This window comes from Bombyx mandarina, chromosome 18 (assembly GCF_030267445.1).
Source record: "Bombyx mandarina strain Sakado chromosome 18, ASM3026744v2".
NCBI lineage: Eukaryota > Metazoa > Arthropoda > Insecta > Lepidoptera > Bombycidae > Bombyx > Bombyx mandarina.
This window is the reverse complement of record NC_143224.1, coordinates 8254752-8270307: the sequence shown is the minus strand read 5'-3', so window position 1 is coordinate 8270307 and position 15556 is coordinate 8254752. Positions and strand designations below refer to the sequence as shown.

Sequence of the window (15556 nt, the reverse complement as noted above, 5' to 3'; positions counted from 1 at the left end):
AGTCTATAGGAACAGTTTAAAGAGCATAATCCCGATATTTTACATTGAGATATAGGTTTAATTGCTTTGAGGTTAATAAAGGCAGCATGGAGGTAGCCTTTGGTAGACTTGCAAGATGCGCCACCTCTAAAAACATACATAGGAACTAGACGGCGGGGAATTAACGGGTATGGTATTAAAATACGGGTGGATAATAGTTCAGTATGAACTTCCAATACGAATGAATCATAAGGTAGTTAGTTACCTGAAGCTCGAGGAGGTCAGGATAGATCATATACATATCAGTGTGCTTAGTGCGAGTTTTTTAACGTTCTCGATAGCTTAAACGTTAACCCAATTTTGTATGCAGTTGGAACAGCGCCCCGAGTGGCAAACGTACGCAAACGATCCCATTCCATACAAATATGAGCTAACTTTTACGCTATCGAGAACGTTAAAAACTCGCACTAAGCACACTGTTTTCACATAACATCTTCACATCTGTAATTTAAATATAACCTTAAAAAGAAGGCCTAATAATCACAAAGTACCTGTAGAGGATTTTCTTATTCTTACGTACAGTACCCGCAGGCTACATTATGAAGCAAAGCGCACTTTATACACGTGCCTTTGCAAACAGTGCAACTACTACCGTACCTACCGAATAAAAGATTCCAGATTTAAAACATTTTCAGGATTTCTAATTTATCCTTTTCATGGGGATTTGTAATAAGTGAGTTTCAATATAAATGGCATAGCCACATCACTGCTTTCGATTAATTATAATCATTAAGGCTCATTTGAAAAAGAGACATTAAAGCGTTGAAATGCTGTATGGGGAGTTCATCTGAGATTTTCAACTTAAAAATAAAGTCTAGAGACTCTAGGCAACACTCTAGTTCGATAGCGAGTGGTTCGAAGATAAATTATAATATGGGTACCATCTCAATTAGTTCCTGAAGCACTCTTGATGGAATAAATAAACGGTAGAATACGCATAGTAAAAAAATATTTCATTTCAATATTGGTTAACAAAAATTACATAGACGTTTTGACATTTATATATTTTAGTTTAAAACATGTATAAAACTGGTGCAAATGGCGCTGATATACAGTGCTGCCAGATGACCGTGTGAATTTCCCCCTAACTTTTTTCGAAAACCCCCCGAAAATAGGCTTTTTGAAGACAAAAACCCCCAAAACAGTTTTTACTTATTTTAAAGAAGAAATAAAAAACCAAAAGGAATCTTTTATTTTTTAATCAAGCTATCCCTATAACTTCAACCATATCTAAACAATTATCACGATCATATTCACTTTCGTTATTATTATTTAAAGCATACTCGTTTTCGAAGTTAAAGATCTTTAACATGTCCGATGTGGGAACAAAATTTATGCATCTATTTGGCAGTGAAAATCGAATCCTGAGAACCGCTTCGGCAGTTTCTATTGCTGTTTGGTTGCTTAATTTGTCCTTTATAATATTGACTTGTGAATAGTATAGTAGACTATAATTATTCTAATAGTAATTGCAAATTGATACTCAACAAACCTCCGAAATTTCTCCCAACTAACTTTTTCCCCCCGAATGTCCCCCCAAAGAATTTTTCCTCCCGAATTTCCCCCCCCCCAAGGTCGAAAAACCCCCCGAATTTGCAGGGAATCCCCCCCATCTGGCAACTGTGCTGATATAGCCTCTCAAGGCTATCAGCTTAGGTAGGAAAAAAAACGGTCCAAAAGACAAAGTATTGTCATTTATTAAATGCTAGATACCGTACCTAATCTAGGGCTCACTGAATTTGGCCCATCTTTTTTTGATTTTCGGATATTTTTTTTAAATTATTTGTTTGTTCGTTAATGTTCGAATGTAAAAATTGTTTGTTCGTCTTTTATTTATTTATAATTAATTATACAAATGATCACCGTTAAGTGGGCCTCTCTTACTAGATATCTTTATTTTTATCGCTCAGATTAATTCACTTTGATCAATTATCGTTTGTTCGATGACTATTGGTGATTGTTTGATCATAAAAACAATTAAATTCCCAATTATTAATCACTGAAATTTCAATGTGATTGATAATATTCAATATCATTAAAAATAACTGAATTTATTAAAACCGCGCTAATCGTACCTTAACGAAATGTTGATACATAAACTAAACAACATGAAAAAATAAGGCATAGTTTTTCAAGTACAAATAGTTTTGTCATGAAGTTGGCCCACTTTTGGGCCTTGTCCTTTAACTCGTGACAGATTCGTTACAGCTAGAGAGAAAAAATATAATTTAGGATGAGTGAGAGTGAGAAAATAGACAGAGCGTCTCACGAACCCCTCGACCGTGGAGAGAGGGAAAGGACAAAGCGAGCTAGGTCGTTTTTCGTATACACAGAATTTCTTAATACAAGAGAAATTTAATATAAGGAAGAAAAATAAAGTTAACCAAAAGAAGTTTCACTTCCTTCACGTGCCCCAAGTTGCATGCGTATTATTTTTTTTTCTTGAAAACTGAATATTTTGTAGCAACTCAAGAGGATTATAATTTCTATATTTTATATATTTTAAGCTCATAAGTATAAATTGCTAAATAATTGTGAATTTATCAGATTACTATTGTTAATATTTGTGACATAATTATGTGAGAAAAGTGAACTAGGAACCGTCCACATTATTTTTCATTTTATCTGTGTAAAGGTTGTTTTAGCGACATTACCAAACAAATGTTAAGTAATACAGTAGATGGCGATATAACCCAAGTTTGTGACGTCATATTTGTTCGTTCAATGATCGAAAGTCCGACTGGATGCCGAATCTAGCCGAATGAACGAGCGAGTACAAGTCAAGCCCGATGAAACTAAAATCTGTAGTACACTTTCAATGTAAATTTTGAAAAATTATCAAAATGATACTGTAATTCTGTAGTGGAACTATTTTATTTTGATTTTTAATCTCGTAGTAGTGGTATTGTTTCAAATATTTCTTCATTGAATTCGTATTTGACAACGTAGTGAGTTCAGTGCGAGTGCAAGGGTGGTAACGAGAAATGTGAAATATCTATGAAGTTCGGATTTTTAGGCGGTTTATTCTATTTCAATAATGAGCGGACGCCCTAGGACCACGTCATTCGCCGAGGGCAGCAAATCCGTTCGAAAGACTTTCGACAATCAACCTCCAAAACCACCTCTCGGAGGCGTAAAAATTAGCAGTAAGTATCACCTAACCATTCTTTTGTCGGCCATCGTGATTTCTTCTTACGGCAGTGACGTATTTCGAAATTGACAATTTAAAATATGGCTGCAAAACGCTAAATAATGTTCGCAGAATTCAAATAACGAATTTCAGCTTGCAATAAATCAATACAGCCCTCATTTTCACTGTAAGAGTGATTAAAAATGGACAGTATGGCCAAACTTCACGATTAAAGTGTCTGCCACATAGCCTAGCGTGTGACAGCTATTTTACGTCAAATTACAGATTTTAATGAAATGCGTCTTAAATTTTATAACTAAAATTTGTTTCCGGTTTTGAATTACCCAAAACTACTTAATTTAAAGAATGGACACATTGACAAATAATGCCATTAGATATATCTTGATCATTCTTTTTTTTGTGTTACACATATAGGTTACAATTAATTATAAATGACGTAATTAACAAGATACTTATTTTATAGTGAAATTTATAAAGGACATGGGTCATTTTCGGCCCAGCTAATAGTGCTCTCAAGGACACGAATGAAATGTCTATAGCAAAAACATTTCATTTTTACATACTTATTATATGGTGTGATAATTAAAATCATAAATAAAAAGAAATTAGCATGTCTAAGCTACATTAATAATATTGAAGGAGTTACCATAGGTAAAATATATTTATAATTTAAAAAATCTACATTAAATCTTCTTAATATTGCAAAAAACTAGCAAAATATATTAACTTATTTAATTAATGGATTTTAAAACTAATATAAAACATATCTAAACAAAAACCTATTTTTATACTTTTAAATCCATAGAATAAATCATTACATTGATCAATAGTTATTGATCATAAGCAAAAACAAAACTACTCTTGTTTAATGTTTATTGACGTTTTACATTTGATCAGTCGTTTTCGCACTCGTGCACATTGTGGATATTAAGTGTTTCGTTGCAATATACCTGCTTATTATATTTTGTTGTGCATAAAATTAAGTCTTGGCGTTCATTGAATTAGGTCTGTGTTATAAAGTATAGTAACTAATATTTAAGCTGATGATGATGTTAAAGTATAAGTGTATTGACAGCAAATCATATGATATAGGTAACCTAAAAATCTTATCCTATTTTTTTAATATCTCTGTATCCCCATGAACAATATTGATTTTAATTTGTTTATAAAAAAAGGGATATATAGTCTGTTATTTAAACTTAATTTCATGACTCTCCTTGAACTTCGTTTAGTGGGCCGTGCAATGTATGGAGAGTGGCCCATGTCCTTTTACACTTAGAATTATGCTTGATCTGATCTATAAAATTAAAATTTTAAGTGAGTCAAGCCAGTGAACTATAACCATTTTTGGAAATGTAAAACGTAAAAAAAAATATATATATATGAGATGTGAAAAAAAAAAACAAATTCCACCAATTTTATGAATACAAGGTGCAAATTTTTGGGTAAAGGAATCACTCTAGATTGATCGGACAATACAAGAAAATATCCTAACACAATAATCATGTACAGTAGTTAGCTTGTATGCTGTATAGGTTTTAGATCTTGTTAAATTTTCTTTATTGCAATTTCGATGAACATTCTAAATAATAAAAAATGTTGTGAGTATAGGGTGAATATGTGAATAGGTTTTTAAAACAGATTTAGTTTTAAATTACCAAAAATGTATTGCTTTATTTAAGTTTTATGGCATTATGTTGGATAAGATAAAAAAGCCAAACAGATCCAGAACCAATTTAAATAATGATATGATAATTTAGATAATAAGTGGGATCTCGTTATATTGAAATTATTGTCTTGGTAAAAAACTTTAAAATGAGTCAATTCAATTGCATTGTTTCATTCCCAAGTTTTATTAAGTAGACAATATACTATTTTTTATGGAATTCACAAATTGGGGGCGATCATGGCATAAAAAAGAAGAGACTTACATGCAACCATGGGTATTTAAGAGCTTAAAGATATTTATATATTATTTCAGCAAAACGAATAATTTATTAAAATTCTATTTTAAATTTCTATTCTATCTATGACCACTGAAGTAGATACAAAAAATAGTGTTTTTTTTTTAATTTGCTACTTTCACCAGAATTTCATAACAATATGTTATCAATGAAACTTATTACGTATAACCCTTTACACAGATAAAATAGGGTAGGTGATATTGTAGAACATTAATTAAAATGTGTTTTAAAGGCACTTAAAATGACCTTTATAAATGTCATAAATAAAAGAAATGAATTTGCTATAATTTAGACTATAGGTTAGATATATAGATGTATAGTTTAGAATGTTTAGATAGATATAGTTGAGATATATATTATATTTATTACATGTGTGTGCCTGAAAGTCTTCACCTTAATAGTTTGTCTTACATATTATTACAAAGGGTGCAATTTGAATCCACCCCATGTAATTTTTTTGATGTGTTACACATCAAAAAATGCATGCATGCATGCAGAAATAATAGGTAAATATAATTTTTAGGTTCTTATTTTTTTAGAACTTATTATTCTTGGACATACCAAATCTACCTATCTTTATTATGTGCGACTATCTCGTTACATCCCAAAAGATGTGTGAAAAATTTGTGTGTAACTATACTGAGATCTTAGAGCCCATATCTGATGGTGGGTGGCGGCACTTACGCTGTAGATGTTTATGAGCTCCAGTAACCACTAAACACCAGGTGGGCTGTGAGCTCGTCCCCTATCGAAGCAATAAATAAATAAGAATATTAATGCTGACTATAAAACAGTAGTTTTATACAAAATCATTCAAGATCGTTCTGAAAAAATCCAAATTAGTAAAAAATTACATTTAGCAGTAGTATCCCTACCAATTGACAACTGTTTAAAAATATTGATACAGTAACATCATTGCCATAAACAATTTTTTAAAGATTAGTCTTACATTTTTAAAGCAATAAAATAATACCATAGGTGAAATGTAACATTAAGTTTTTTTTGCAGGTGGATTTTGATATCTAAATTAAGTTATTTTACAGCTTACCAATGTTTAATTGCAATTGTAAAAATATCATAGGTTTTTAATGTGGAGACACAAATTTTATGTAAATAAAATAATAAGCAAAAATCAAACACAACTTAAGAGCAAGATTATACATAAAATTATTCAGATAACATTAATTTCCAGATAGTGGCTTGTTCACTGTACACTTTAGGAACTTTGATTGTGACCTGATCATGCTAAGAATGGTTAGAGAATTATTTCATGTTGGTATACTATTTCAGACCTATATATCTTAATTTCAAGAGATAGTGGATTATGAAATATCAGGTCTGAAATCAGAAAAGTCATGAAAGCTGAAAAAAATACTGAATATGACATCTGAGACCTAACACTAATCAGATTCATAACAAAGAAATTTAAACTCCAGTTCATCAGTAAATGAACCAAATTTGGTTGCTTCTTATATACATAGCCAATGAGTTCTCATTCCAAAAGTATTACACTCTGATTAAGATCACTATGTAAATACTGCCATGCTCCCTGAGACATGAGGTTTAAATCTTGTCAGTCTCACCAACTTGGACAAATGTAAATTTATATATGTTTGTTTTAATTTTATTGCAAGATATTACTCTGTCATGGTGGAAATTATTTGGGAACATATAGTAGGTGTGTATTCTCCTAGATTTTAGAAATTTAGTGGCATATCTATATGATTTTTGCAACAGAAACATTACACCTGATAGTGATGTTTCAATTACAGTTGTAAGCAACTGAATTTGACACATTCTATTAAGCACTTTGTTTTATATCATCTATCCCTCATCGTAAATGTTATAAAATATGGTTGAACGATACTGCTGGCATGAGCTTTATCAAGTGTTGAGCATTATTTTGACTTATTTTGTAACTCAATAAAATTCAGCATTGAGCAAATACATGTTGGTGCCCATATATCCACCAATCTGAAGATGATATTCCGGCATCATGTTACATAATCTGGCATAAGAAATTTGAAAAAATTTGAATCCAAGGCCTAATTGATAAAACACCCCATATAATCGTGGTGAATATAATATATAATCATCATAAGAAAGATTTCACTATACAGCAACTCAGATCCATACAAATGTCTAACATGCTTATGAATTATTTCAATGATGAAGTACAGGATATTAATAATAGGTAAAAAATATTTAAATATCTTTGGTCTGGTAAAAAAGAGATTGATTCAATGCAAGTTCTTCCAGGCAATTTTGAAGTCATTTTACTGATTTGGATTAATTTCATTGATTGGGAAGCATTGTGTATATATTTTTTTCCAAATTGGCTTTTATCCACACTGCTCATCAGATGGTTGTTTTTTTTTTTAAATTTTGTTGTTTAGATGGGTGGACCAGCTCACGGCTTACCTGTTGTTAAGTGGTTACCAGAGCCCATAGACATCTACAACATAAACGCTGACACCTTTTTTTTTTTTTTTTTAGTAGGTGAGCTCACGGGGCTCAAACCTGATGACGATGCTAACACGAACCCTAGCAAGAGCCGTGCTTCGCAGAATCTACCACCGGATCGGAAACGCGACCCACTAAGAAGATCCGGCGAGAAACTCAGTGGGCTGTGTCTGAGAGTTAATTTACTCGTCGAGCCCTTCGTCGCAAGCGACGGGTTCGACGAGAACGGTGACCGGTGCTTGAAGTACCTAAAAGCACCGTTAGTGGATCGGGAGGATCCGAGATGACGTGTTTTGGGCGACGTCGACTGCTTTCCATTCTGTCCGCAGGATCGGGAATGTAGTTACCGGCGGCCACGATGAGAGGGTTCTCGTGTCGTGCCGCTTTATCGAAGTGGCGCATCGACGCCGACTGCAAATACTTACTGACGGACTCTAAGTCCAGGTCGTCATGGAGGTCGACGTTCCTGACGAAACACGGGGCTCCGACGGCTATCCTGCAAAAACGGGATTGAATAATCTGGAAGGATTTTAAGTGAGTGCGGGCCGCGTGAGCGAACACTACACTTGCATAGGTCATGACGGGGCGTATGCAAGTTTTGTAGAGTGTCACCTTATTTCTAAGGGACATTTTACTTCGCCTGCATATCATCGGGTAGAGACGTCCTAGAATGAAGGCGGCACGGTCGCGTACCGTCTTAATATGGGGGCGGAATGTCATCCTACTGTCGAGGGTGACGCCTAAGTATTTGACCTTCGGGGCCCACGGTATGGGCTGGTCGAACATCGTGATTGGGCGAATGGCGGTGGTGGAGGTGTCGACGCGCCTAGTCGGGAGAGGGAGGCTGCCACCAATCTTGAGATATGAGTTCTAAGGTCTCCGTTTTTACAGTACAACAGCTGCGCCACCATTCAACCCGAAACGCATTACAGTTTCACGGTAAAAATAGGCATGCTGGTGGTGCCTACCCGTGTGGACACACAAGACGTCCACCACCAGTAATTACCCAAATTTAATAATTTTGCGGGTTTGATTTTTATTTCACGACTAGCTGACCCGGCAGACTTCGTAGTGCCTCAATCGATAAATAAAAGACCTAAAATTTTGTATAATATAAACTTAAAACAAACAAAAGGAATCCCTCCGACGGGGGACACATCAAAGGAAAAACAAAATTGTTATTTCTATTTAATTCCAAGCATTTTCATATTTATCTACCTTTTAAACCTTCTCTGGACATTTACAAATAATTCAAGACCAAAATTAGCCAAATCGGTCCAGCCGTTCTCGAGTTTTAGCGAGACTAACGAACAGCAATTCATTTATATATATAACTAGTCAGGTCATAAGTATTGTCACACAGTAAAAACTTTTCTTTTAGAATGCTGGCCACAAAAAAGTTTATTGAATTCGAATTTCGAATTGTTCATGAAAATAAAAATGTATACTTTTAGAATTTTACTAATTTTTAAATAGGGAGTGGACGCTTAAATAAGACCGTGTTGCAGTTATTGCGTTGCATCGTTGCGGTTACGCGCCAATTCAAATTTTTAACATACTGAAAAATTTGAATATAACCAAAAGATTCGTTTATCGTACCATCAAACAATATAATGAAGACTCTAGTGTAGATGACAGGTCAAGAAGTGGTCGCCCTCGGTCTGTTAGGACTTCAGCAGTGATAAAAGCTGTGAAGGCGCGAATTCAAAGAAATCCCAAACGTAAGCAGAAACTGTTGGCCCTTCAGATGGGGTTAAGCAGAACCACGGTGAAAAGGGTGTTAAATGAAGACTTAGGGCTTCGGGCATATCGAAGAAAAACAGGACATCGTTTGAATGCTCGTCTAATGGACCTGAGACTGAAGAGATGCCGCGCTTTGTTGAAGCGGTACGCGGGAAAAAAATATCGGGAAATTCTTTTTTCGGATGAAAAAATTTTTACCGTAGAAGAGAGCTACAACAAACAAAATGATAAGGTGTACGCACACAGTAGTGAAGAAGCGAGCAACCGTATTCCGCGTGTCCAACGAGGTCATTTTCCATCCTCGCGCATGGTATGGTTGGGAGTTTCATATTGGGGCTTAACAGAGGTACATTTTTGTGAGAAAGGTGTAAAAACGAATGCAGTTGTGTATCAAAATACAATCCTGACGAACCTTGTGGAACCTGTTTCTCATACCATGTTCAATAACAGGCACTGGGTATTCCAACAAGATTCGGCGCCAGCTCATAGAGCGAAGAGCACACAAGACTGGCTGGCGGTGCGTGAAATCGACTTCATCCGGCACGAAGACTGGCCCTCCTCCAGTCCAGATTTGAATCCGTTAGATTACAAGATATGGCAACACTTGGAGGAAAAGGAGTGCTCAAAGCCTCATCCCAATTTGGAGTCACTCAAGACATCCTTGATTAAGGCAGCCGCCGATATTGACATGGACCTCGTTCGTGCTGCGATAGACGACTGGCCGCGCAGATTGAAGGCCTGTATTCAAAATAATGAGGTCATTTTGAATAAACTTTAGTGTCATAAGAATCTATGTTTTGTTAAGTTCATTTTGGTATATGAATCGTTACATAATGAATAAACTTGTTTCAATTATTTTACATTAAACATGTGACAGAATTTATGACCTGACTAGGTATAGATTGTATAGATGTTATTTCCTTCACCGTGGAAGTCAATCGTGAACATTTGTTAAGTACGTATTTCATTAGAAAAATTAGTACCTGCCATAGGGATTCGAAGACTTTTGCATCGACTAGATACGAATGCACCGGACGTTTTATATTTTAGCCAGCGACGACTGCCGTTAGTTACTTTAAAGGTGACGTTTAAATTTTTATTACCTGTCACAAAAGTCATTATCTAAATAATAACAATGTTTTTAATACATTTCCTGAGAATTTACTGTGTTGATGAAAAGAAAAATATAACAATTTCATACTGTTTGTATAGTTTGACTTTGAACACATGACTTTAAGTAAATCTCTTTGTACTTTAACTATTTTAATCCCGAAAGAGTTAACTATCATTACATAAAATAAAATAGATTTTCTAAAAAAAACATAAAACATGTGATGCTTAGTTAGAATCTCTTGTTTAGTATTTGTTAGCATTGTAAGTCAGTCAGTTTCACTTATCGCTAACGTTATCAGTGACTGTCACCGATCTCACTATCTCGTGGTCGGCGTGACCACATCACCCTGTCATTCGCAGAAGAACCGTGGCAACGTACTCTCGATTCTCAACTTGCCTTTCGCTATGCGACCCGGTCACAAAAGTCTGTACATGTTGCAAAATTACCAATTGATTCGTTAGCCCACTTCCTCAGTTAGCAAGCACTGTACATTGTGATTCGCGACCGCTATCCGGTTCGCGAGTTATTCGAAAACAATCTTATTCATATCTATCAGACAACGGACATTATTCAAGAGAAATGTGTTATGTGCTATGAAGTTGATTATAAAATCGGTGATGTTACCCTATGAACCAATCTGTTTTTGTGAAAACAACGAATATGGATGTTATTTCTTTGTGCTATGTGACTGTCTGAAAAAAAGTAAAATAAACGATGCTGCGACGTCGGGGAACTTATACAGTGAATGCCGATCCGGATAAAAGGGACACTAGAATAAAAAATGTCCTTCCTGTATTTTATCTGAAAAATATAGGTAAATTACGCTCATTTGTGCACATTTTTATTTTTGTACTTGTGAATCGGTTTTTGTTGAGCTTCATAATTTTAAATTTGGCGTTACGCCCTAAATGTGATGTACTGTGTCTGGTACTAACTGATAGGAAATATTTCAAGTGGATCCTTATCAGCCAGGTGACATCGAAACAATACATAAATTTAGTGGACGTTGAAGACTGATAAAAATTCTAGCTTCAAGTGATTTGTTTTGCCTAGTATTAAGAAGTAATTATTACCGAACTTATATTTTATTCAAATCACAAGAAAATGGCATCGTTATTCCTTACTAATTGATTCAACTGTTGCCTTTTAAAAATTACATAGAGATGAGGACTTTCAATATTAAAGATAAGATAGATAGGCATTAGTCGATAGAATTTGATCAAAATTCATTGCTTGTTGTGTAAATCGTTCTTCGATACGAAGAACTTAAAGTACATTAAAATACGTAAAATGTTTATGATATTATTTAGTTGCCGTTTGATAACCACAAGGTAATTTTTTACGACATTTATAAAATACGTATATATGTTATTTCATAAAGCAGTATGATAAGATAACTGATGAAAATCTTAGTTTAGGCCACGTTACACTTTTTTATGTATCTTTTTAATCGAATTATATTTCGAATTTAGAGTAACTAAAACTAAGTTGTTCCTTCTCGTTTTCATTAACGAACACAAAATATTAAATACCTTTTATTAATTTAGATGCGAGGTAATCAGCATAGAGTTTTATTTTAGCTCTCGAAACTTTCATTGTCGTTATTTCGGTTCTTTAGAGGCACGCGTCACTTTGTGCGAGTTTCCTTGTTTCGGATGTGAAATTGCGACAATGACCAGTAGTCAGTATACGTCAGTGCTTTTGGAATTACGCCCAGAATTGTTTTAAATATTTTAGTTCATATCTCTATGCTTTATCATCCCATTTGTATGTTTTTTTAATATTTTTCTGTTTTGTACGATTTATTATTTCACTGTTTCGCGGTGTTCCTTGGGATTAGGTAGTCAGTATTTTTCGTGGTTTTTTTGGACTGTTTTATTACAATGACAATTTTTTTAAGGACACAATAACATAACTTTAAGGCGCGCGGTGATATTGTTCTGTAGACCAAAGTTAGTAACTCCGGTTCGTATGTTCATAAGTGGCTAGTCACTTATGGACGACAGCAATGCAAAGTATAAATAAACGAAAATCAAGTCGTTTTCTACTGCTATTTCGCTTGGGAAAAATATTGGAATGGATTCGGATTTCGCCGCGTACCATCAGATTATGTAATATCAGGATTAGGATATCACATTTCCTGAAGGTATGTGGCGGATATATTGGCGATAAAAAAATAAGAACAAAAAAAGAATGCCGTTAAAATAGTGTGTTGTTGTTAGTATCGTCTGGGAAAAATACGAAAAATCAATACTTACTGTTTCATAAATAGCCACAGATTCAAGCTCCCATCTATGCATATATTAGCCTTGGTTTTTGCCCGACTGTCGTATAAGGAGACACTGGAAAATAAGTATTTTTCTTAACCGAAAAGGGCTTATGAATTTTAATAAATGACTATAGGTTTTATTACATTAATATTACTGTTAGCTGTACAGAATGTTACAATTTTTAAAGTTTAAAAGGAAAATGCTTATGAAAGCAAATTGTAATTAAAAAGTACTAATACAATATGTAAAGTAGCCATTCCCGAGAAAGGAGTAACATGCATATAAAATAGCATAAGTAGAAAATAGTAAGTCATTTGCTGAACTAACATGAATACTTCTTCAAGTTACGAAAATTTATTTCTTTAATAAAGTAATTTTATAAATTGCTTTAAACCACTACTTACTACATTTCTTGAAAATATTTATGAAATGTGTGATAGATCGGGAAGGTAGAGTTAATTTGAAAAAAAAAAATTTTTTTCTTATCTGTTGAGTGTTCATATCATGTTATATTACTATCATTATTAACGTTGAACGCCGGAAAACGTCCACTAATTGACATAAGCTTCTCTAAGGTTTCGCCAGAACGACCGGTCATGCGTTACTCGCGACCAACGGATTCAATTTATCCGTTCTAGCCCTCTTCGGCTTACCTACCTACCTCAGATGGTTATTAGCACTTGTGCGTAGGCTAAACGATTCAACGGATGATAGGCGGTTGTGTTCTCGCAGTAATAATCTATAGCAGCATACTGCTTTCGCCAAAGCACTTATCATCTGTGGCTATTATGTCAAAACGTGCCCAATACAGATAATATTATACAGCAATTTTATTTATCCACAAGATTAACAGGCTTAAAATTACCTCATACTCGTAATTAATCGTTACAATCACATTACAACACAGTCAAAATTTATGATCACCTACGATAACAAAGATGATCAAATTTGAATTAGTAGGTGATTCTTGATTAAAACTTTCAGATATTCGGAGTTAAAATTAAGAATAACGTTCTAGTGAACCGTTTATCATGTGTAGCTAACGTTACGGCAATATTCGTACGGGTTTTCGTAAACTTGATGAAAAATTAATAAACCTTAATTTTATCTAATAGTTGCTATGCTTCTATCATTTTTAGGTACCTATTTTTCAAATGTCTTTCATAGTTTTTTAGTATAGAACATATTAAGTTATTGTACTTCCGAAAAGCCGTTGCTTATCGCTAAATGTATCGAGTTCTATTATATGTATATAAATGTACCTTTTTAACTGAGATGGGCAGATGAGCACCAGTTCACCTGATGTTAAACGGATATTGGCGGCCACAGATAATACAAGACTCCTGTTGTTAAGAGGGTCAGGTACCCATATTTATCAAAACGCGGGGGGGGGGGGGGATTCGTGAAGGACGATTCAACTTCATACAAAAAATTATCGTAGAAGATATTGCTACTACGACGCAATTAATATGTACTACCATGAGTTCGACGAATTCCCATATCCTGGTTAGTAACCAGACATACTACCATAATTAAGTTCCCCTGATCGTTCTTAAACCTCAAGGAATGAGATGTCCGGTAGTGGCTGTATTCTGATTTCGTGCACATACGCTAAATTGTAAATTGCTTTTTTTTTTCGTCCATCGCCGCATCGTTCGTTTCACCGGCCTTTCACTTTCACTAAACATTCTATAACTATAGCAAAACCAACGTTCGTTTCACTATGATGGGTTATTATTTATTAAAATTCGTGCTAAAGGTTGCATGGTAACACTAAAGCGCATTTTATGGAGTGTGTGATGCGTCATAGTCGTCGAACCGGTTCTTTTATTAGCTGCGTTAAGTCTCTTGCAACAATAAAGCCGTGGTAGAATTCAAAGGCAGCAGAGCATGTGCACGAATCGCAAAAGACCGACAAGCGGTGTTGGTTTCATGAAACAAAGAAGATATATGCATAATGACGTGAAATAAATATTACTGTTATATGTGTACTATCCCGAATCGAGTTCTTTTTTAATATTTTTTTATTGCTTAGATGGTTGGACGAGCTCACAGCCCACCTTGTATTAAGTGGTTACTGGAGCCTATAGACATCTACAACGTAAATGTCGCCACCCACTTGAGATGTGAGTTCTAAGGTCTCAGTATAGTTACAACTGTTTCACGGCAGTAATGCGTTTTTAAATAGGTTCATTCGGTTTTTAAATAGCTTAATAAATGCAAAGTATAATTTTTAAACTCATTGGATTCACGATCTCTTTCTCGCAACAAACTAAAATTTGTGCACATTTGTTTTCATTAAGCCTATTCAATATACCTATTTTTCATCATCTTATTTATTGAAATACATTTAAGTGTTGGAAGTGATAAAACTATTCGCGTGTCAAGAACCCGACAACAAAATGTTTTAAACCAATTAAGTACTACTACTTAGGTAGAGTCCATGACAACGATAATTCTATTAGAATCACGTGTTCTAATTCTTTTCGTGTCATAGGCTAATTAAATATACTATAAAATGAGAAAGTAACATGAGGCCTATAAAATCAAAGGCAGCTATATCCAAGTCCGTCAAATATTCAGGTAAACTACAAAAATCGGCCCTAAACACGTCATTACCCATCGAAGTACTGCTCTTGCTAGGGCCAGTGTTAGCAACACTCCTGGTTTGAGAATCTGAAATAACTTTGTTCGTATAGCTACGATATTCTTTATTTTAAAGCAGATTTATAAAGAATGAGAATATCACTAATAATCTGAATTTTAAATGATAAAACTTCGTTTATTAGTACTTAATACAGAGTAAACTTAA

General features: G+C 34.3%; 1 protein-coding gene across 5 annotated transcripts in view; it reads left to right on the top strand.

The window, feature by feature from the left end:
* Window positions 1-2753: 2753 nt before the first annotated feature.
* Window positions 2754-15556, top strand: part of sgg (glycogen synthase kinase 3 beta homolog shaggy) — a 31067-nt gene continuing 18264 nt past the window's right edge. For 2 of the 5 annotated variants that reach the window (XM_089734595.1, XM_089734594.1), the window contains exon 1: window positions 2754-3185. In XM_089734595.1, the coding sequence (XP_089590721.1) occupies window positions 3077-3185 (109 nt within the window). In that variant the 5' untranslated portion in view covers window positions 2754-3076. Of the gene's footprint in view, window positions 3186-9424; window positions 11289-15556 lie in introns of those variants that run through there. The other 3 variants (XM_089734590.1, XM_089734596.1, XM_089734591.1) reach the window with 3 other exon arrangements.